Genomic DNA, 24,670 nt, shown 5'->3' with positions numbered 1-24,670 from the left:
TGTAATTATTTTTATTTCTTTTAAATCTGCAGCTGGCAGCTCTAAAACCAGAGAAGTTATGGTTGGCGTGCTTCATGTAACAAGTTGATTTGAACACTTATAATTTTTGGTTTGAATATTAAAGCATTAAACCACATTTGGGAGAGGGAAGCTCTCCAAGAATTTGTATTGGCTGGGTTAAGGAGCTGGAGTGAGAAAAGTTAGTGCATTGTATCCCTCTCACTTGCAGAAACCAAACTAGGGGCTTTGTTTATTGGGGTTCAAATCCTCCTTGAGAGGGTCAAGGCAGAAGTTTTTTGTTGCTGTTAGAGTTGAGCAATGGTACATAACATAAAACTCGGAAATTATTTTTGAAGCTTTGTAATTTCAAGTGCTATTAATTAGACTGCCAGCCTTTCAGTCTGCTTTATTTACTTACTTAGCAGTGAGTGAGCATGTTTTAAAAGAATAAAAATTCAATCATTAGACTTGTAGATATAGATTTGAGCAAGTTAATGTTTCAAAAAATCTGTTTTGTTAAATGTAGTTTTAGACTCTAATGTGAGTTACTGTCATATCTACAAACTCAAATGGCTTTTTAGCAATCAGCTTAGATATTCAGCTCTCAGTGGCTTGGTTCCTTTGAATTATGAGCAATTTACTAAGCCCTGGGAACTCATAATGGAAATTTCAGGCTCTCTAAGAAAGGAACTGCAATAAGGGGTGTTTCTTGAACTAGTGCTTCTATGATACAGTGTTACTTAAGGTTTTAATAAAAGCAAAAATGTGTCAACCAAGCAAGGAAAAAACCCATCAGCCTAATATCAACATGGTCCTAGAAGAAAGAGGTTTCTCTGTTAAATCTTCCAGAGGTTTCTATGATTGTCAGGCTTTTAAAAATATTGTAATGTACTTAATAGCAATTTCAAATATTTTTAATATTGACCACTAATCCTGAACCCTGACACTTGTGTATTTTTTTGGTGTTAAAATGTCCTTTTTAATATTCCTGTTTAAAATGTATGCATTTATTTTTATATATGAATTCTGCTGTGAAGTTCTAATAATACTTTTTATTTCATAAGTATTTTGTATTGATCCTGTCTTAATGTAGTAATTTGTTTAGGAGTCACTAGTGAAGCAAGTCAATTTAGCTAAGGCAGTTCAGGCTGATGAAGAGGATGGATTCTGGAGGGCTAGCACGAAAGACAACATTTATTTTTAAGTCTTCTCTCTTCAGTGTGAACAAATAATCAGTTTCCTGGCTTTTTTTTATTGTGCTGTTATTGCAGTCTTGTTTCAGTGAGGAGGATTTGCAGTGAAATGTCAAAAACTATTGAAATGCCTGTGTCTTTTGTAAGGATCTTTTAATGTGCCTTCTGTTTGAATTTTATTGAACTGCCCATTCTTTTCATTTCATCTTCCCAAACCCAACCAATTTTGCTATTAATTTGCTTTACTGAGAAGCATAATGCTGCACCCACTCAGCCACATATTGACCAAAAATAACACATTTCTGAGGAAGCTTGATAAACTGAACACACAAATGGAGGGCTGGAGATGGAGTTCTGTGGCTGCTGTTCCAGGATTGGGTTCCTCACTTTCCAGCCACTCTCCTCACAGGCTGTAGCTGTGCTTGGGGTGGTTGTGATCCAAGGGCAGGACCCAGCCCTTGGCTTTATTGACCCTCATTGATCCAACCTCTGCAGAGAGGGATATTGGCCATTGATCCAGCCTGTCCAGATCCCTCTGCAGAGATTTCCTGCCCTCCAGCACATTGACGTTGCAGCCCCACCAGGGGGTGTCTGGGGGAAAGAGCACTAGAGCAGAGACCAGGAAAGAGAGTGTGTAAAAGTGAGACATAATACTTGTTACTTCTCTGGTGTTGTACTGCAAAGCACCAGGTGATTGTGTCAGAGTGTTGGTTACAGACAAATTATATATGTAATTTTTTTATGTTTATCGTTGATTGTCAGAATTCCTATCTAAAAACACATTCAGAGGTCAAGATGTGCTACCAAATATAAATTGGGTTGTCTTTGCAAAACACAAAATCTTGCTTCATTAGAGCAGGTGCATCTCTGTAGTTGCTGACTTTCACCTAGAGCATCCCAGTTAAAATTTTCCTGCAAGGTTGGCTTTCTCTGAGGAGCTGTTCCCCCATTCACAGGGCATCCAGTGGCAGCTGCAATTTGGGAGAGTCACAAAGCTGTCAGTGTGAACCTTGGAGTGTGTATCTGGGGCACTGCTGTTTTCAAGGAATTGGGAATAAAGCCGTGCAGCTGACAGCTGAGGGAACAGAACAAGGTCCCTGGCTTCATTATTTAAAGAAAATTTGTGATATCTAACTCAGATGGCACTGGTCTTTCTGGGCTACCTTTGAAAGAAATGGTCTTTTTTTTCTAGATGTATAGGCTGTCAGCAGTCCTAAAAGGTGCAGGATTAATAAACTTAAAATAAGGCTCTGTGAATATATTTCAAAATGCAGAACCTGGTCTTTGACTTTACTCTTTTCAAAGCTAAGCAAACATCCCAGAATGAAAATGCTCTTATTGACTCTGCCTTGCTGGAAAAGAGATGACTGTGTTGAATTTTAACTGTTGCCGAGCAACTGAACAATTGCTTTGCTTTGTTACTCAAATATGGTTCAAGTATTGATTGAAAAGTTGTAGGGATGTTTCAGGAGAGCTGTGCAGCTGGGATAACATTCAGAGTTTGGGGAGAAGCTACCCTTGAGCAACTGCAGTCAGTTCCTTGTCTTTTTAGGGAGGCTCTTATATTCTGTTTCTGAGTTTAAGCTCTTACTTGCCCATGTAACTGCAGGACTGTGCTCCTGAGGATAATTTCTCATAATTTGTTTACTATTTGTGCATGTAAAGCTGGGAGCACGTTTTTCTTTGGTTTTGCAGGATGACCCTGTGGTAGAAGCTGAAACCTCTGAAATTAGATAGCAAATGAAAGCCAAGTAAGGAAAGGAAGCAGAACAAATGCAGCTCTTAAGCAGCACAGCACCTAAGTGGAATGCAAGGTTAATTTTGATCTTAACTTATATTTTCTTTCAAATTTTTATTCCAGGGTCAAATAACTCTAATGGATGTGCCTGTATTTAAAGCAATTCAGCCAGAGGTGAGTATTTCCTTAGCTTTGTTTTTCAGTTTAAATAAGAAAAGTGATGCCAGAGTATAAATTCTGGAATTGCCAAGTGTATGTCTATAAATCTTAATTTTTGTCCCAATTCATACATTTTTGAAGCAGATGGATTTTAACAGAAAAATATCTGGAACTAATAGCCTGTTTGGGGACTGATAGTGGTATTTAATTCAGCTTGTGCTGGAGATGAAGCATGTGGGATTTAGTGTTTCTGAATGACAAACATCCTGATTTGATAATTCTGATTATAATGTTTTAGGTTTCAGCTACTGATATGTGTTTTAATACTTCATCCTGTCCCTTGTTTCCATAACTGCTTCACTTCTCCTTTGGCAAAATGGAAATGGTTGTAGTGGCATTCAAGATGTGTGTGATCTGTTGGGATAATACATTGATGATTTGTGTTCTCTCATTTGTTTTTATGTAATGCCATATTCCTTTCAGATTTTAGCTGACTTGAGCTCATTTCAGCATCTTCACAGTGACTATAACAAATGATGAATTTGTTTTTCCTCATTTCTGTACCATCAGCATTTTCCTGTGGGCATTGTTTTGCACTTTGAGGGATTATTTTTCAGTTTGTTGTGCATTTTATCAGTGCTGTGGAAGTCTTTCTCAGGTCATCAGTCACTTCAGTCCATCACAAACTATTTCACTGGCAGCAGGATTGTTATGTCACTGTTGTGACTGCTGAAGAATATTTTGCTTCAAGTGGAGAAACCAGCTCAATCTCTTGGCTGTGATTATTGATTTCATCATTTGTGTTCCCTGGGAATTTTTTTGAAGGCTGCTGTTTGAGCTGTACTTGAAGATGATTCAGCTTTCATAGTATTTCCACAAGATATTTCCCAGCACTTGTGGATTTGTGTGTGATTTTTGGTTCATTTCTTAGTTTGTTGGTTTGGGTTTTTGGAGTTTTTTTGTTGGTTTAGTCCTTCAGAGAGTTTTTCCATTTGATCTGTTTTGAACCTACATCACAGCAGTACTTAACATTAACAATTAGAGTAGTACACAGACATACATATGAGAAAAACATTTAAAAGACTCAGATAAAAGGGCAAATGCTTTAAAGCTTTGGGAGAAGAGCTTTTAAACAAGAGAGATCCCGTTGGAAGATCAGGATAAATATATTCTGCCAGTTAAAGGCACTCCAAGGCTATTCAGAAAAAATATGGGAGTGTAGGCAGATATACCTGCACAGTAATTATTTATTAAAAATCTCTATAAGAATAAGAAAAAATTAATAAGAAAAATTGGTGTGATGCCTTCACTGGAAAATACCCATGAGGAAGGGTGGCTGATGTGTCTCTAAACTCTGAGGAAAAGGGTTGTAAAGATCAGCTCTCACATCAGAAAAGGCTAAATACAATTAAATTGCTTTTCTCTTGATTTGCAGAAGGGAATATCAGATGTGGAAGGCTTAGTTTACCTCAAGGCATCTTGACAGCAGGTTAATGAAGTGGTGTAGATTTCTGAGCTTCCTTCAAGTTTCTACCAGCCTGTGCAATATCCATGCCTTGATTTAACTTGTAGATCTGTATCCATCCCTTGGCATGTGCACTCAAGCATTGTGGAGTTTGTAATTAGAAAACAAAACACCACTGAGCTGATTTCACCTGTATGAAAGGGCTCCTAAACTGAGTCTTCAGTGAGTGACTGAAAGGCATTGATGGACTTGGGTTTTTTTATTCTGAATACTGATACGGAATTTCACAGCTCTCATCTGTGTGCATGGTGGGAGATGATGTGCAGTGTTTTTCCCCAGTGTGCTGAGATTTAAAAACAGGGTGTTTATTGAAATTTGTAATTCACCAGCAAATCTTTGTCACATGGGTTGTGCACTTTGCTTCCCAAAGTGCAGAATGGTATCTGAATGAAATTTTTTAGCCTTTAATGTGTGTTCATTTATTTTCTCAAGTAAGGTTTCTGAAAGATGTACTCAGACATGCTTTATTTTTTTAATTGCTGGAGATTAATTTTAATTTTTAGGCTGTGTGAGCAGTATTCTTCTAATAGCTTTTAAATTATTGTGTTGCACCTTCCTCATTGCGTTAAAATATTTATTAAATTATTACAGGTAGGTTTTTTTTTAATAAAAAGCAATACCAGAATTTCATCTTGATTTTCTTAACAAAAAACAGAGCCTAATAACACTTTCCAAAGCAATATGTAGTAGTTTTTGTTTTAGTATCAAAATCAATGAACGTGCTCACAGCACACTTAAATACTTCAGCAGCCTTTTGCCTCTATCTGTAGCAAGTAAATAGAATTATTTCTGTTTATATTCAAATTTCTTAGCAATATTGGTTTCACACATATGCTCAAGTTTCTACACACTGCCCACTACAACTCACCATTTCATGCTTGTGGAAGAACAGACTGGAATCTCAGTGTTGCCCTCAGAATCTGGGATTAAGGGAAGTGGTGGATCCCTTTACATTGGGGGTGAGCCAGAAGCAGGGACTTGAACATGGTTAGATCATCTTTAGTGACATGATCCTCTGCCTGAGCTGTGTGCAGGCTCTATCACTCCTGGATTCTGGAAACCACCTTCCTTCTTCAGTAAAAACACCTGCAAGTTGCTTCTGAGAAAGGAGAAGGAATTCCTAGTTGTTTGTTAATTAATAGTTAATGGGCTGCAGTAGAAGAAATAAAGATTATAAAGAACACACCTCTCTGACATAAACATCTGTATGAATGCAGCCAATTTGCATTTTAATTTTAAGGGGGAAAAAAATTACAGAGTTCCCCCAGTCAGTCACAAGATTTCTTTCTCTTCCCTGGGAATGGTGAGTGGTGTGTTGGTTTTTGTTCTGTCTCTTGTAGTGGCTGTGGCTTTCTAGAGAGCAGAGACTGTAAAGCTCTGCTTTACTGTAAAAGAAGGGAATCTTAGACTTGGCTGTGCTGCTGGTAGTTGTGTTAACATTAAATAACAGCCACATGACCCCTTGCAGAACACATCAGCTTGCTTTTTTTTGGAAAATCTGATCACTTGCTTTACATGTTTTAGTATGTCATCCAAAATTATTTGCCCATGTGTTCATATTGAAAATCTCTGCTGGCTTATTGTCTTTAACCTCTTCATCCCCTCTGCTTCACCAGACTAGGCAGTGAAAAAAAATTCACTTACTGAGTATTCTTAATCTCTGCTTACTCTGAAGTTATAGAATGGTTCTGCTATTAATCCTTGCTTCTTCTCTCCTCTTTTTGAAACTTTCCCTTTGACCTAAATAAAGGTTTTTGTGAGAAACACGATCTTGCTCTCTGCTGTGTGGTACAGGTTATAATTTAAATGTTCCCACAGTATTTTGTTAAGGAAATTAAAATGCTATGTATTCAAAAGGGAATAAAAACCAGAATGAGTTACAGAGAAAGTTCAGTTTTTGTATTCTTGATCCTATGTCTTTCAGTTTTTCAGATCAGTTTAAATGTAAATTAAGTAAGAGACTGTGGTTGTAGTGATATAGCTCCTGTTCCTGAGCTGACTGGCAGACTAAGGAAATAATCCTGGGGAATACTTCAGGTTTGAAAATTCGGGTGGAAAAAGTAGAATCCTAGAGGAAGATCAAATAGAGTAAGTAAGAAATGGGCAGCACAGCCTATTTAGCAGAGAAGTATTTTATAGAAGGTTTATAGAAGGTTAATCGTGGTTTCTCAGTTGCAGTGTGGTGTGAGTGTTTCATTGCCATTGTGAGTGCAGTCAGATGTGCCCTTGTTGGGACTGTGTGGGACTGCTCCAGGCCAGATCCAGGGAGGGCAAACACCTTGGTGGCTGCTCTTCTGCACGTGCCATCTTGGGGCAGTGCCAAGGGCAGTGAGGTCACACAAGGGGCAGGAGTGCTCTGAGCAGGGGTCCCCTGAGGCAGAAAGGTCAGGTGCTCATCTGGGAAACCTGACAGGCAAAGGGAAACCACTCTTCTTTTAGTTTGAAAATGAGAGAAAAGGAAGTTGGCTGCCCAAGGGAGAGAGAGGGGTCTTGCAAGTGAGATTAAATATTTCCTACACTTCCTAAAGGGAGGGGGGAATGCTTTGGGAATTCCCAAAACTTTGCTTCTCCTGTGTCTATCCCTGAACAGTGGTGTGGATGTCACCCTAGGCTGTTGAAGAATCAGAAGGGATGGCACAGGTCCTGAGTGCCTGTGTGACTGTGCCTCAACACCTCTGGAAAAAGCTTTGGATGTGTGTCTTCCCAGGCAGGAGCAGGATCTTTTATTCTGCAGTATTCTCAGATCTGTTGCCATTGATGTCTGTACCCTGTGGGCCCTTAGATGTGCAGGGCCAGGGCAATGGGGAGCTTCTGCCTGAAGCATTAGGAGTTTTTCACTCTGGTGAGAATTGCAATTGAGGGACATGGCCTGAATTTGTAAGAAATTCACATATTTTCCCTAAACCTGAGGTGACAACTAATTTTTTCCTGCTATTAAGGAAGGGTTATCAGATGCCTGTGAGTGAATTCCCTTGTGTTCCTCTGAGTGCAGAGCTGTGATTCCAGTGGAAACCAGAGATGCTGAGGGATAGAGAATTTAATCCAGAGTTTCTTGAATGGCTCCCTTCTCCAGGAGCCTGCTCTCCTTTGGAGCAGGAGTAATTCAGGGCTGTGTGGTTGTCTCATGCATGCTCATTGAAGTGGAGGTGTAAGGACAGGGGCATGTACTTTCCTGTGCTGAACATTCCAGATCTTCCAGGGCAGATTTAGGTGGCACAACTTTCTAGTGAAATTTGAAGGAATAGCCCTAAGTACAAAGCCAGAAATTCTGCATTCTTTCCAGTGCCTGGCCAAGAATCTCTGGGTCTTCTCTAGCAAATACCAGCACACAAACTTCAAGTAGAAGAATTCAGGGTGCTCTTAACTGGCATGAGATTCTTTAGTAGTTTTGGGTCATTGGTTAGAAAGATGCTAAGAAGTTTCTGACTTTAAAAAGTCAAAAAAAAAATGAGAGCTTAGACTAACTAGATACCAAATTCTTTTAAACTGTGTCTTAAATGGCACAATTACATGTTGAGTCATCTTATCTAAGTTATGTGGTAGCTGGATGTGTAGTGTGAATCTGGCTTCAGTGAGGAGTTTTCAGCATGGTAATAAAACTGAGATCACTTCAGAGTGGATGATCTGGAAGGAAGACCTGAATAAGTAAAAAGGAAGGGCTGTACTTTGCTATTATGCCTTTTGAATAATTAAGCTGTGTCTGTTTTATTTTTCTTGGTAGCACTGTGGAACAGGTTGTGTGCTGAATGTCTTTGCATCTATTCATGTGCTGATGTATACAACTGGAAGAGCTCATTTTGGTACATGGAGTTATTTATGATTTTAATGAAAACTTCTTTGTTGAAATTAAGTGATAGTAAATAACAAGATGATGCACTTTCCCAAAATAGGCTCCTTTGGGAGGGAAAATTGAAAATAGTGTTTCTTTTATTGTTATTGCAAATGATGACTTTTTTTGGTATTTCTTTAATGCAACGTGCCAAGTTAAAAACATGTCTTAGATTGAGTTAACTAGGTGTATCATCTCTATAAATATCTTCAGAAAGTGATTAAAAACAAAAGGACATTTGGCTCTCTAGCTCAGATTCACGTTTGAAGCAGGATCTTCTGTGGTAACAAAATTAGGAAAGCTCTAATTCAGCAAAAGATGAATGGCAATAATCAATAACTCAACACAATACAGAAGTGACACTTGTGGAATCTCAATTTTCAGAAGGAACCAGAACAAGTGTAACTGTATTACTTCAATGTGTTGTTGCTCTGTTATTTTAAAACTTACAAGATTTGTGTCTCTATATGCCTTTGTCTCTGAACATGTGTTATGCACTAAATTAAAGAAGTGAATTTTCATCCTTGTTCTCCCAGGAGCTGGCAAGCTGTGGCTGGAATAAAAAAGAGAAATACAGTTCTGCACCAAATGCTGTTGCTTTCACCAGAAGATTCAATCATGTGAGTTATTTTTTGCCAGCATTATTAAATGTACACATTTGAGGAAGTCTGTGGGATTAAGTGTTCTGGCACATCACTTTTATTTTGGATTACAGCTGATTGCTTGACAACTTAAGGAACTCTTTTTAGCAAATACTTTATCTATAGGATATGCAGAAAGCCCAAACCAGTGTTGAAGAAATATTCTGTTTTAAATAGCAGCAATCGATGCAAAGTGCACATTTTCCCCAGAACTGCTGGCTGTCTTTTATATGAAGATAGAATCATAATTACAGGTTAAAGGCTTGCCATACAGGATTTCTGGACTTGTAATTAGATGTAATTTCCTTCTGTGTTAGTTGAGTGTCTTATGCTTCACATAGATATTTTTGTCCCTAGAAATAGAAGCCTCTTGTCAGCATAGGTACCTTTTTAAGGTGATTCTAAGCAAACTTTTAAAAATTCCAAACAATTTTTCTGTAAAAGATTTGTTCTTTAACTCTCTATTTCACGCAATTTTTAGGTAGTATGTTTGAGATTTATGTTTTTTTTATTCAACAATTTCTCTGTTAAAATCAACTATTAAAAGAAGAACAGAATTCTCCCTTTCTCCACAAATAAAGCTGGAGGAGTCCAGCTGTGGAGTTACCCAATCATGTCTCAAAACTGTGATGCTCTTTTTAAGTAATGCTATATTTTCTCTTTCAGATGAAGTAATTCTATTACTGTCCTCTCTCATCTTGTAAATGTTTAATAATGTCTCAAACTTACAAGCTGTTTTGCAGAATTAACCTCTGTACCCAGTCTCAGACTTACAGAGATCTTTGTTAATCATCTGAAACTCAGACCAAACCTGTCAACTTTTCAGGGCTTTTTCCCTATCAGTTCTTGTGTACTTTCTCACTTCTCATGGTTGCTCTCATTGAGGATATGATCAAATCCTGTTACATTTCACTGATAACACTTAGAATATTTCTTAACCTACTGACTGAAATGCTTGTCTGGCATTGGGTTTTGGACACTTACCTGATTCTGCACTGGACTGAAAAGAGAATGTTACACTGAAACTTTCCATGACTGTACCATCGATTGAGATCCTGGGGGGTTTGGTCAAGAATTTGGGATTTTTTCGTGGGTTTTTTTTGTTTGTTTGTTTTTGTTTGTTTGTTTTTTGTTTTGTTTTTGTGGGGTTTTGTTTGTTTGTTTTGGTGGGGTTTTTTTGTTGTTGTTGCTGCTGTTCTGCATTTAGTTGAAATTTTCCTGATCTAGCTTTTGAAGTTGCTCCTGTTAGAATGTATAGACTGCTATAAAAACATTCATGACTTTGACACTAATCTCACTGATTCCAACATTTGCTGCCTTGCTTATTCATGGAAGTTGACTCTTCAATGAAATTTTAATTTTGCTGAATTTTGTGGTAAAAACCATGTGAGGCAGAGTAACTCATCAAGGACTTCACTTCTCAGTTGTTGTTTTGTGCTCTACTGAAGAACTGCAGGAACTGCCTGAAATCAGCCTCAGACATACTAAAGAATGGTAAAATATGCTCAGTAGCCAGAAGGAAGGAGGAGAAACCTTATCATGGGAAATAAGGACTTCCATAAAGTTTATCTCAGCCTTTGTTCTGGCAGCAAGGAAGCCCTCAGTACAGGAGTAGAGAGGGAAAAGGACAGATATTGTTTCTGCTCCACTTACCTGGGGTGTTCTAATGCTCCTAAAATAAATAATCAGCAAAGTCACAGGGACTTGTGGCCTTGTCAGGCAGGAATACATGTCAGCAAAATTTTGTTAACCTTTGAAATTTCACTGGGGTTGAATTAAGCTTTATGCATCTGTCTCTTCTCTTTTTGCCCCCAGCTTGCCAAAGGAAAATCATGAACAGCTCTCACTTCTTAAATAAAGAGAATATGAAATTACTAACAGCTGCTTCCCAGCACAGTGATATGCAGGTAGCATTTTGGAAGCTGTGATGATTCTGTGCAGTTGATTACATTCCACTGAGGATGAAGTCAGGCAGTTGCAGCATTAGTTATGGGATCATTGGGTGTGCCTGTGAAAACACATTGAGTTCAGGCAACAGAAATCAGTGGAATCCTTCCATGCCAGGACTCTCCTGTTCTTGGAGAATTCATTGTTGAGTGGTACCCCATATAGATCTACATATCTGATATCATATATTCTTAAATATGTAACTTTATGTGCTAGTTTTGCATTATTTTATATTTAGTGAGGAGGGAAGAATCTTTTTTTTGTTTTCCTAAACTCTGATCTCTCATTTTCAGCTTTCTTCTGAAAGTGAGCTGTAGACTTGCTGTTACTGGTAAATCTGTCAGAGTGCACAATTGCCAAGTCCACTTACTAAATCATTGTCTTACATTTTGAAAATAAACTTTTATCATTTATTTCAAATAAAAATTTTTTGAAGGTGACAGTGTAAAGGTCACTATTGGTCTCTTGGTTATGAGTGCTTCAACTGAAAACCTCTTTCTTGAGATTTTTGTTTAAATGGGGTTGGAACTGTGCTGCCAGAGATCTTAAAATATTAGAGAAACTTGTCATCTAGATTCAGTATATTGGAACTGAATTTTAAAGGAAGAGATCCCACTTGCCAAAGGAAAATTTAATGTTTTACTGACTGTATTTATAGGTGTTTTTCACTTTTTTTGCATCCTTTTTTAACCCAAATGCAAACATAGTATGAAGAACTTCTTCTTGAATATTGTAGTGTTGCTGAATTGCAGTGGATTTAACTTGGAAATTGAGTGGAATGGTTAGTATGCATGGGAGATACCTGAAAGGAAAAGCCAGAAACTTTTAAAGGAATATTCTTGAATTTCCCTATTTTTTGATTAGCACAGAAAGCAAAGATTAGTTTTTGAAGCAATGACTGTGAACTTAATAGCACCAGTAGAACAGAATTGGTATTTTAGATATGGCAAACATGGGATAACTTAAAAATCTTAAGATATGATTCAAGAACAGATATGTTCAAAGTTAAGCCTGTTATTCTCAGATGACCTTAATAGGGAAGAATATAAATATACAATTATATGTCAAGGCTTTAAATGCTGCCTTGAACTGGTATCAGAGCTATTGACACCCAAAGGCTGGGAGTCATGTTGCTGATTGATGTTGGTATAATAACATTTAAATGCAGCAAGAGAGGACTATATGGAACAAATATGCATTATTTGTGTAAAGAAAAAGTATTTCTTTAAATTATTGCTTTTTCAATATGTGCAATGCATTTAGGTTGTGGTGCTGTCTAAAGATATTAGTTAATAATCATGACCAGCCAAAACCCAGTGTTTGTGTCAGTAAAAACACATCAGAAAGGACTGGAAGTGGTTGAGGTGGAAATGATTAAGTGTGTTTGGTTCTGTATCACCTGCCTGCTCTGTCACTCAAGGGACTGGAGGGCTCCAAGCTTCAAAGGAAATTTGTTCTGGTTTGTTTGGGTTTTCTTCTTTTCCTGCAAGAGCTTGGGAGTGTTGAGCTGAGGTCTGGCTGGGACTGGGACAGAAACCAAGTTTCCTTGGGCAAACCAGAGTGTTTGTGTCTCTGTGATGCCAGGGAGCTTCCACAGAAGTCAGGACAGACAGAGGAGATGGGGGGATTTTTGTCCTGATGAAAATGCTGGGGTGTTGCTCTGTGTTCTGAGCAAGTGGCACAGTCTGGCCCATCACAGGCATTCTCCTGTTACATCAGCAATCTCTGAAGCTCAAATCAAAGAGATTTGGGATCTTAAGGTGTAGTGCTGTGTGTGTTGTACTTGCCTGATTCTTTATGATACAGAAATCTGTGTTAAAAATTTAAATTCCCTTGATCTTCAGTGGGAAAGCATCTCCTTAAAAACTCATTGATCAATCAGGGAAAAAAGTTCTTTTTCTCAAGCTGTGTAACTACAGCAGAGCACCAAACTGAGGTCAAGCTTTTTATGACAAAATTTTGAAGTACTGCCAAATCTTTCATGTATTCAGTACTTCTGTATTTGATAGGGTCATAGAATATCTCAAGTTGGAAGGGGCCCATAAGGATCACTGAGTGCAAATCCCTTGCTCCTGGCAGGACTCAGTAAGGACACTTTCAGAATATTTCATTAAAGAGAAGACCTGGCAACAATCCAACATGTATTTTTGTTTTCTAAACAATGAAGAAAGTGCAAGAATTTCAATTCTTTTTTACTCTCACTACCCCTGAGATTGTCTCAGCACTTGGTGCCCTGTCCTTAAAGGAAAATTATTCCCTAACTAAACAAAGGGAATGGCAATCTCTGTCATTTAAATACAGCTACTGTCACTGTGGCTTTCAGATTATTACAATTTGATGATGTACCCTTAAAAATGAGACGATTTTCCATATTTTCTCCTTTTAACTTTAAACAGTGGTTTCAAAACTTTGCTATTTTTGAGCATGGCAACCTATTGAGATTTTTTTTAATCAATTGGAACCATTTTTTGTTTGTGAAGAGATATTTTGCTTTGCAAAAAAGCAAAAGAGGAAAGAAAATGAAGAAAAATGAAAAGAAATAGAAACCTGAGCTCCATTCTTAATTCTTTCCTGGCTAATACAACATTAGACAAACAGACCAAAGGGAAGTGATTCTTATGCAAGATGTTTGTGGGGATTTTTTGTGGGTTTTCTTGTCATTCTTCCATTTCTCTCATTTCCAAAGAGCTGTTGTGATTTAACATCCCAGTTTTCATCAGATCCCTGTAGCTTCACTGCAAATGTAATCATTTTGGAGGTGTGGATCTTCTTGGTGCTCTTCTGTGTTAGGAGCTATCATACTAACAAAGTGGAACAGGTTATTTCATTTTTCTAATTGAGATTTTGGCCAGGAACCTGTTTACAAGAAGTAGTTTAGCATCACTTAAAAATCAAAGCACCATGACATGTTGAGAGGTTTCCATGTATGAGTAAACTTGTAGTAAATTTCTTCATACACTGTTTTCAGTAGTTTTGTAAATACCAGTCATGCTGTATCTTGATGATAATTTTTTTCCCAACTCATAGCAAAGAGATGAATAAAAGCTGCAGTATTTGTTAACCTTTGCTAATTCTTTACTACTGCTTTATTACAGTTACAAAAGTGTTTAATCTTTATCATTCTTTGTGAGAGCAGAGGGTGGCAGGGAGCAGTGAAGAGAAAACAGTGGAGTTTAGACATATTCCCAAACACTTTTAGAGTACAGCCTTTATGAGACATTCATGTAAGTATGACATGCAGCAACCATTCTTTATACTGAATTTAGCAGGGTTCTTCCACAGCAGTGAAGTCAGTCCTGGAGAGCTTAACCAAGGGTGTGATACTTGCTGTACATCAGCAGGTAATTGGCACAGCCAGAAATGAGAGTATAAACTAGAAGCTGGCTTATGGCAGAGCTTCCTACCTTACATTCTAATTTTGTTCAGGGTTAATTTTTGTTCAAAGTGTTGGAAATGTCAGTGAACTGTAGTTGAAGCTGCTCAATTCATGTAATGTAGCATTTATGTTGTGGGAAAGCAAACCAGTGGATATGATTCAGTGTTGGTGTTTATATTCCTTCATTTTGTAGGCTTTTCATAACATTTCTTCATGATTTTATTTTCCTGGGAGAGCACTCTTCAAAGTTTGAGTGTTTTGCCATTTGCTTTGTGTGTGATCTCACCCTCAGTCTTACATTGAACTCAAGTCTGTTTCCATAGACCATACTTCCATAAAAATAAATAAAACTTTTAAAAGCATAGTGTTGAAACTCTGTATTTTTAAAAGGCTTTTTTTCCTCCATTTTAGGTAAGCTTCTGGGTTGTTAGAGAGATTCTGCATGCACAGACTTTAAAAATACGAGCTGAGGTTTTGAGCCACTACATCAAAACTGCAAAGGTAAGAATTTGTATTGTGAAGGGAGTGTGGGATTCACCATGATCCAAGGTTTTATACCCAGTTTGGTCAGTTCAGAAATACACATTGGGAAATACCTATCTGACAGCTGACTTAGCTGTGGTTGTTTCTGTTGACATCTGTAACTGGCTTCTGTGTTGTCACCAAGTGTGCAGTCAGTTTAAACAGCTTTAGTCAGAAGAGAAATGGTTTGTTTGCTTTTGCCATTTGAAGGAAAGGATCTTTTATCTCTACTCAAATAATATCAACTTTAAAAATGTGGTTTGAAAAATAGACTTTGATTCAGAAGACATTTTGGAGTTCTCAGTCTTTCCTAAAGCCTTTTGGACTGACATTCATACGAAATGGGTCAGCAAATCTGGAGTAACATATAGCCCTTCAAACAGAGTGAAACTTCTTCACAGTAGTGAGAAAAAGGGGATGTTTTTCAAGTTTCTGCTGTCAGATGGTGGCTGCCTTTTACTATAACTGACTGCTGTGACCACCCCAGGTTACCTGCAAAAAAAAAAGATGTAAAATATTTGTTAATTAATTAATTTTGTATTCAAGTGCATTCCCTGTCTTGACAAGCCCTTTTTTAATGAAGCAAGATTTTAGTCCTGCGGGGTTTGACTCTCAACTTTGGGCAAAGCAAGAGCTAATTTTGTAGGATAGCACAGGCTCTGCTCAGTAATCATGCTGTGGTAATAAAGTGTTAATGATCTCTCTTAGACATCCTTTGATATCTGGTGAGTTAATGTATCTTCATCTCATGTATTTTTAAAAGTCGGTTCTTGTGTTTTTGTTTGAAATACAAACATAAAAGAACCCATGATCCATGTCCCTGCACAGGAGGGGGAGGTCCAGCTCTGTGTGGCCACAGTGCAGAACAGATGTGGGAAGCCAGGTGGGCTCAGGTCTGGTTCATACTGGGATGGGACTGGGCAGTGCTGGGTGTTGCAGGCTCAGCTTGGGCACAGCACCCTGAGCATGCCTGACCTCAGCAGTGCACTGCAGTGCAGTGGCTGCTGGAATGCTGCTGGCTTGGAGGCAGCAATACTTAACAGTCAGGTCATTGAGCTTTGCTTACCTGTCACCTGTAAAAATCACAATTACAAAAGCAAGCAGCTCTGTATGGGGTGGTTTTGTATCAGTTTATTTATTTCTGTGCTTGTTACCTTGGCCTTGCTTACATATGGCTGCTGACATGAAGTTACTGCGGTGGAACTTCACTGGAAACTCTTGGAAGCAGTTTCTGTTATCCAGAGCTAATATCAAAGCAGCTTGGTGCCAGGGGTCACACTAATTACCTCTAGAGGAGCTGTAAATCCACTCCACAGTGATTCCTTGTGCTGGCAGCCTACTGCATAGCTTAAATGCTATCTCACCTACACTGCTTAATGCATGAGGTAATTAGACCTAACAGTTCCCCTGAAGTTCCCAGACTGTCCTGGTGGATCATGACTTCTGTTTCACTGCTGGCAGCAGCTGGGAAAGCCCTTCTTTTCATTTCTCATCAGCTCCACTGTCCTTTGGGACAGTGAACTTTATTACCTTGCTTGGGATGTGTGTGGGAGGAAAAAGAGTTCTTGTGTAAGTGGAGGGACAAACTTCAGCAGGACTGCTTGGAAGGATAACAGGACTGTGGTGTGTGACAAACATCCAACCCCTTCCACCTCACCCCACAAAATACTGATTACCCTTTACACTGGTTACTGAAAAATCTCCCAAAAGAGGATGAGGAGAGGGGAGCACTTCATCACAAGGTGTGGGCAAACTTCCACTGTCAGCAGGACATGCTGGAATCATGGAGGTCTGAGCACACAGAGTGGAAATACTACTGGGGTGCCATTAAAAGTGGCATTTCTGACTTATACTTGTGAGGACTTTGTTCCATAAAAGGCTGCAAGTTTCCTGGCAGTGTGTTAAGTGGAGAGAGAATCATTTGCCCTGTTCCAAAACTGTTAGCCAGAAAACCATCCTTGGTTTTGGCTTTCATCCTTCCAAATAGAGGCTCTCCTTTGGTGTTCAGCATTTAGCCAGTATTCCTTTGGTCTAGTTTTGTTGTCTTTTTCCTTCATGAAAGATTTCCTAAGCAAGAAGTAAGCTGAGTTTCAAGTAGGAAAAAGGATTCCCACCATCTTTTGAATAGGAAGGGTTTCTTATTTTTCCTTGCTGGAATCCTAACCTACCTTGGTGAATATTCCAAATGGATTAAGCAAGATTTGCAATACTGTGATTGAGTATCATTTCTCCTTAGCAAAGTCTCTCTGTTAGGGTTAAAACCTCAATTTGGGTGCAGTGCACCAAAAATGAGTGTAGTTTGGATCCCTGAGAGCTCACAGCTATCAGAACAGTTGATGTTGCAGAAGAGCTTCAGGAAGAACATTTTCCTCCAGACTGTTTTTAAGCTTTCATGACAGTAGTACCAGTAGTTACTTGGCCAAGGCAGTGGATACTTTTGGAGACAGAGAGAAAGGAAAAAGAAAAGGGAGGGAAATTCCAAATGTGTGAGAAAATGCACTTAAACCCAATGTTTTGTATAGAGTTTTTAAGGGAATTCTTTTACCCTAATGTTTTTGCTGTTCAATTTTGATTGGGTTGTTGCTTTCCACTAATTAGTTTGTCATACCCCAGAAATGGCCTTTCAGTGAGGGGAGTACTCCAGGGATGTGGCTTTTGAAATTTACCTCCTTGATTTCATCCTGCTAAGATATTTTTTGGGTGCTTTGATGTAGCCTTGGTCATTGCATAAACTCTAGGTACTGACATGATTACATCATTGACCACTGGGTTGTCCTTTCTGGTGTGTTGTTTTAAAATACTGTCAAATGCTATGAAAGGAATTTGTTGGGTTTGAATGTCAGAAAATTTCTGGCACTTCTAATATATTCCCCAAGATCTGTGTCTATATAGATATTTTTAAGGGTTCTCTATGGACTATGAAACAGCTAGTTAGTCTAATCCAAAAGCATAGAGATGCAGTAATGAAAAATTAGGAGGTGCCACAAAAGTGGTCTGTGTGCACAGCAGTTCACTGTAACACTTCATTTTAGACCATGCGAGATTTCTCCATCTTTAGATTGTTATTTATTCTGTGTTGACTATTAGCAGCACTTGGAATGTTGTTTATTGTTTATTTTCTCTTTTTTTTTTGTCCTCAGAAGCTGTATGAGCTGAATAACCTGCATGCCCTCATGGCAGTGGTGTCAGGCCTCCAGAGCGCTCCCATCTTCAGGCTGACCAAGACGTGGGCGGTAAGTGAGGAGCAGCAGCCCAGGGGAGAGGGTTCACCTCTTCTCAGGCAAACACAAACCCTCAAGCTTCTTTTCAAGGATGCAGCAGTTACTGCAGAGAGCTTTAACTTTGTTCTGCTGTGTACATAATGCTTCTAGTTCCTCTGAAATCTATGGTTTCCTCTTAATTTTTTTTTTTTCCGTTCTGCTGTAGAAATATTTTCCTCTGAAAAATAGTTCCCTGCAGATTCTGCTAAATGCAGAGGCTTCTCATTTGGCCAGAAGCTATTTTGTATTTAGTTGCTGGAAAATTCTGAATGCCAAAGTGGGTCATACTTCAATCATTTAGGGGTTTATACTATTGGAATTCTTTTTTTTGCTATGGAGAGCAGATGTTCAGAAACTCTTGATTCACTTTCCATAAAGAGATTTGTTGTTTCTCTGACTGATAACTCTAGCACTTTTCATTGTCATTTCATACTTACAACTCCTTTACACAGTGCATTTGTAATTCTACCTTTGTACAGCTGTGAAAGGAGAGTATTCTTTGGAATAATTTTTATTTGTCATCTCTTTTTTGGCTAGCAGTAATATTGTTTATCATTGTATCCTCGATAAGAAGAATATTAGGAATTACTTGTGCTCATTGATGCCTCAGAGCTCAGAAAACAGTCTTTATTTAGCCATATATTGTGTAGTTTTTCAGCTGTTTCAGATAAATGTGACATTCAGTGTGACAGAAAAAATGAGGTGATTGAGATCCTCCTGTGCACAGGATACATATCACTAAACAAAGCTGAAGGCTTTCCCTGAACGCACATCAGTGCATCCTTGGATGTTGCAAAAAGTTTATTTGTCTGATAACTGCATGAAAATGTCATTCAGTTGATAAATATTCCCAAAATTGAATATAATTCACTTCGGCCAAGATACTCCTCTAGAATTCTGATCGTATTTTGCAAATGCACAATTAAGTTTGACATTGCTTCCAAATACCAAAAATCTCTCTGAGGAAATCTTAGTGAAATTAACACTTCAAAATTATCTCAAGGGGAACTTCTGGTTTTCAGACTTTGTTTTAGAATTGATGCCTCAACAGTTTTATGTAACTGTGAGGCTGAGTCAATTTTTAAATCTTTTTGTGCACAGCTCAAATTAAATGTAACTGTTTCCATATATTAATAAAAACCACATTCATTACTACCATGATAATGCCATTCAGAACTGGGAGTCCCCAGTTTCTTCTGATGCTTGGTTATGCAGTGGTTTTCACTTGCAAGGTTTATTTGTGTGCTCTTGACATATGTATCAGTCATTAAAGCTCATCCCTCTTCCAAGCTCTGAAATTCCAGGTAACTTCTCCCACATTTCTGCAGGTGTTTGATTCCTCATACACTCCCAAGTGAGTCTGTGCTTTTCATCATCTTACATGAGCCTTTGCAAATGCAAGTTGCAGGATAGCTCCCAGCAATGTGCACTGCAAACTGATTCAGTTGTCCTTCTCTTGAAAGTTCAGCTTAAAAATTCCTAAAGATAATTCTAAGCCTTTGGCTTTCTGTATATTAAAAGCAAGAAAAGGCACACCAAGCCTTTATTTGAATCACAAAGGGATTTGGGGAAGTTGCACAGGAACCCTCCAAAACCTTCAACAAGGAAGAATTTCTTCTCCATTTCTGAGATGGTTTGTAGCAACCCTCAATCAACTCAATTTACAAAGTCAGGAAAATAGCTGCAAGTATATTCATTCCCTAAAAAAAAAAAGCCACCTTAAATGGTTGGAATCTAGAGTTTAAAGGAGCCATTAAATACTTGCTTGGTAATCTAATGTTCCTAAAAAAGATGGAATTCATGTCTTCTGACGGTATGTCTGCATTTGTCTGAAATTTGTCTCGCCCATTGCCTGCACACACTCTGAACTCTAGGGAATAATAAGTGCTACTTTTAATGTGTGATTTGCCCCATTCAAAACTTGAGAAGATTTGTGAGCCTTTCCAAGAAAGTTCACAGAATAGAATATTCAGCTTCTCTCCATTTAATGTAAAGGAATTCTTGATGACCAGTGAGGGTTTGGGCCATAAAGCAAATAATCATTAAATATGTGAAGTGGGGTGAGCCAGCATCCTGAGACCTCATCTCTTCTTGCTGGCATTTCCAAAAGTTGTGTTCAGTGCTGGCACACTACAGCTAGAAAGCCAAGAGCAATTTAGAAGGCTTCAAATCCTTCCCTGCTGCTATAAACTGTCAGCCTTAGCTTTTATTGTCGCTGCACACGTACAGCTCTGTACTGTTCTTTTCATCCAAGAGACAGAAGAAGAAACATTATTTAAAAAAGAAGCAGCTCCAAAACTGAAGGACTAAGAAATAGGTCCTTAGTTGGCCCTCACAGAAACACTTCTAATGTTCTTGGCTTCTCTGGGCTTTTCTCCCTGAGTGCAGGAGGTGGAGGTATGGCATGGATTGGCCTAGGGGAAGTCATGCAGGATCAGCTTGTTATGAGATGATCCAAAGAGCCTGAAAAGATACATCAGACTTGAATAAGAGTGTGCCAATCAGCATGGTTTGAGGAAAATACAGTTCATTTCATTCCAGTTTGAACATTGTTATATGTTAGTCTTGTCTCACCTTTCAGTCTGCAAAACTACAAAAACCTTTCAACATTAAATGATGTCAGAATGTTTTAGGATATTAGAAGCAAGCCTAGTCCAGGCTGATAAAACTGGAACCAGCTTTAAGATGAACTTCACAAGTAAAATGTCCACCACCACATTTGGGTGGTTGGAGTCATGTCAGTCTGCTGCTTCCTTCTCCTGGAAGAGTCTGCAGTTCTCATTTGACTATTGGAACCAAACCTAAATTAAAGATGCAAATTAATTGCTGCAATGTCAATGATGAGTATGTCTTGGGAGACAATTCACTTTCCACTAGTGGCTTTCTCCTGAGATCCAGTATTCAGTTTGTCTGTCCTCATAAAGAGTTGGATGTAGGAAATGGAAGTAAAAATAAATTATTTCAACGGTGAATTTACAGAAGGAAGATTTCACTTCTGTCATGTTCTCCTAGGTTGATCTTTAACTGAAATGAAAAGGGAATATATGTAGAAATTCTGTGATCTGGCCCTTGTCATTGCATTGCAGGGGAAAAATTGTGACTGGCACTTGGAATGCTGAATCTCCTGCCAAACTGTTTGGTGGGAGCATCTTACACTCTTTGTTAAATTCTGACTCTGAGTTGAAGTGAAGACTTTGAGGCAGTTTTTCAGCAGCAGTTCAGCAAGATGTTTGGAAAATATCTTGACTTACTCTCCCCATCTTACAAAGAGAGCCTAGTTGCTGTTAATTCTGTCAAAGGAAGAGATTAGAGGAAGGAGGAATGGATAATGAAGGAGAACCATGACTTTTAAGTTTTGTGTTCTGTGATATTAAGAAGCAGTAAAATTGCCAGGTGGCAGACAAATACAACCCCATGAGTTTTCTGTAAAAAACATGGATAAAATCCTTACTCATATCCAAGACAATAGCCCATACTAGCCACTGTGAAGAGAATTGACTCCATCCCATTCCAAGCCAGCACACTTATGGATAATCAGAGTGAAAATGTTACTGGCATGAATACTGCTGAAGTGGACTGCACATGAAGTTTGATGTGGGTTGGCTAGATTTGTTTTTTTGATAACTAACATTGTTTCAGAGGGATCCTCCAGGACACCAGCATTTTTACCTGCCTAGTTTTTAGAAGTATTTTTAAATTTAACCCCCAGAATTGTTGCTTTTCTTTGTAAACTTTCTAAGTGCTCCTCTTTAAGAAATAAATGATGTAATTTTGAAGCAGGCGAGTTAAAAAAAAAAACCAACAAAACAGCAACAACAATGGAGACATGGAAATCAGTAAGGGTAAAAGAGGAAATCCTAATGATCAAACTTAAACTGATCTGGTTTTCCTTCTTTTTCCTTTGGCTAGTTACTGAGTCGGAAGGATAAAGCCACCTTTGACAAGCTGGAATATGTGATGAGTAAAGAAGATAATTACAAAAGGCTCAGAGACTATATCAGCAGCTTGAAGATGACTCCTTGTATTCCCTACTTAGGTAAGCAGCCTCTTTCTCCAGTAATTACACAAGCTAAACACCATCTTTGAAGCATTCAGGAAACTCTGAGGACTTCAGTGGAGAGTCTACAACCCAAGGTGAGTCTGAGCACTCTGTATGTGGCAGGACAGAACCTCAAAAAGAAAATACCTCTTAAAGCTCACAAACACTGCAGGTTTTACATCCAGTATCAGTTTTCTAGGAAACTATTTTGCCACGTGTTGTAGAGATACAATGGCTTCTGGAGAAATACTTTCCTTGTTATGCCTGGTAACCCTCCTAAATACTGAATACTTGACTGTTCTAGTAACAATGGCTTTTAATTTATGAGAAGCTATAAATCACAAGCCTCTGAGAGAAATAAATATAGATCTTAGAGTTTGGAACATGGTAAAATGTGGAGATATTGCTGCATTTAATATACATGATTGTGACCAGAGAGACTAGGCTGTTATGACTGAGTCAGCCTTCTGGAATAATTATTAGTAGATTATAATTCTATGTATCTAGAAACTAGACAAATGCATTTAATATGTGTTGGTTTTGTTGTCAAGCTAATTTAGTGCTCAACAGGCATTAAAATGATGTGTGCTGTTTTTAAGGTAGCTTTTGTTCCATGAGATGTTGGTAATCACACAAAATTAAGGCACTGTATATCCAATTCTTTGTATTTTTGCAGATGATAAGTTGCTCTTATACCTGAATTCAAGATGAGCTCTTGTGGTCATTAAGGCCTATTAAACTGCAATTTCTGTTCCTGAATTTTGATACTTCCTTTACTCTGCTGGGCTGTTAACTTTTCCAGGATATATTGGTTGACTTTTACATGCTTGCTACAGAAATAGAAAAAAAAATACTTCACTGTGGGGACCAGATTTTAATGCCTTGTACTGTTTGGCACAAACACTAAGGCACAAAAAGGAAACCAAGCATTATGTAATGTGATGAACCATGGAGCTTTCCCATCTTGTGCACATGGACAATATAGAGACTTGATCTATAGTTCTGAAATGCTTCTTATTCTGATGCTTTTTACCTGTATGCCATGATTTTTGAAACATGAAGCCAGCATCAAATTGTTTTGTTGCTGGTTGGAAAAATCCCAAGCCAAATATTGGGAAACAGTTTTTAAGTTTTATTCAGTTACAGATGTTTACCCTAATAAGTTGCACCTTCTTGTGTAACTTTTGCATTAGAAAAACCTTTGGGCTTGACTTGATAGTTTGAAGTGAAATATATAATTCTTCTTTATTTAGAAAGAAATGCTCTTTACTGTGACCTGCTGTAGTTAAAGCATGTGTTGTGACCTGGTTTCCTGTGATACCAGTTCTTTTTAGTGACATAAGAAATGTCCCCAAGCCTTTTTTAACTCTCCCAAGGAATAGTGAATCCCCACTGGTGCACATCCTCTAAAATTAATTTTGTGCAGTTTCAAAAAGCGGCAAAAAGAAAAACCTTGCCCTGAACATACAGTCACGCTAAATCTGGATCCACTTTGGAGGATTGATAGCTGAGTCCAAGTTTTCTCATTTGATAAAAGCTTTAATCTCTGCTAAGACCTGAGTAGATTTGTTATTTCTTCCATTTTCTTCCCAAGGCATTTTTACTAGTATAAGAGTCATTTGGAACAGAAATGACTTAAATTGTTTGTTTAACTTACTGTTTTAAGCTTACAGTTCCAGGTTACAAATCCTAAAAGGAATACTTCTGCTGTAAGATTCTGTAAGGGAGTAGTAGTGCTGCTCCTGGTGTAAAACATGTAGGAAAGCCTGCAGATTGAAATGGTGATCATGGCATGTGCAGGGCAGGGATTCCTGAGGAGAACCATTCCCTCTCATGGTAAAAGGAGGAGTGGGGGCTTCTTCACTCCTGGTGGGGAGAGCCAGCAGCTGCCACACTCCTTCAAAATGCTCTTTGGAAGAGTGTAGGGCATCAGACTTGCCATAAAATAAAATCTGCAATTGCAAATCCCCTCTAGAGAAACACTGGTGATGGACACCTCTGTTTGGAAGGTCACAGGGAAAGTGAGAATATAAAGGAATTTCATCGCAATTTCAAGGATGAATGTTTCACCCTTATGCAGCCAAATACCAGATATGGGTATAGATTTTTTTTTATGTCCATCTTGGCATTATAAGAAAAAACTGAAATGCTTTCTTGGTGTAGGTTTTGCCAATAGGAGTGGAGCCACAGAAGTACAGATTGTTGTGTTATTTCCACAGCTCACCCTCTGTGGACAAGATAATGATGTGCTTCCACATTTAGCTGGGGGGAGGAAATAAAAATGTTTCTCAGCTCCTTGCAGCAATGATTGTGATGTGATTCCAGAATTCTAGAAATGCAGGTGGGGGCAGCACATCATCAGTGTGCACTCACCTACTTAAATGTGAGTGTGAAAAGCTGTGCAACACCAATAAATACAATAGATATGTTCAGCAGCAGGC

The 24,670-nt window shown here is 38.4% G+C and overlaps 1 protein-coding gene across 4 annotated transcripts in view; it reads left to right on the top strand.

Annotated features, from left to right (window-relative positions):
* The window catches only part of RALGPS2 (Ral GEF with PH domain and SH3 binding motif 2), a 116,467-nt gene that overhangs the window by 32,614 nt on the left and 59,183 nt on the right, over positions 1–24,670 (top strand). For all 4 annotated transcript variants that reach the window (XM_054638152.2, XM_077181993.1, XM_077181992.1 and 1 more), the window contains exons 4-8: positions 3,055–3,105; positions 8,981–9,064; positions 14,820–14,909; positions 18,071–18,163; positions 22,100–22,226. In XM_054638152.2, coding sequence (XP_054494127.1) covers positions 3,055–3,105; positions 8,981–9,064; positions 14,820–14,909; positions 18,071–18,163; positions 22,100–22,226 — 445 coding nt within the window. The remainder of the gene's footprint in view (positions 1–3,054; positions 3,106–8,980; positions 9,065–14,819; positions 14,910–18,070; positions 18,164–22,099; positions 22,227–24,670) is intronic.

The sequence above is a fragment of the Agelaius phoeniceus genome, chromosome 8 (genome assembly GCF_051311805.1).
Source record: "Agelaius phoeniceus isolate bAgePho1 chromosome 8, bAgePho1.hap1, whole genome shotgun sequence".
In the NCBI taxonomy this organism is placed as follows: domain Eukaryota; kingdom Metazoa; phylum Chordata; class Aves; order Passeriformes; family Icteridae; genus Agelaius; species Agelaius phoeniceus.
The sequence above is the reverse complement of the archived record's forward strand: the minus strand, read 5'-3'. Positions and strand labels throughout refer to the sequence as shown.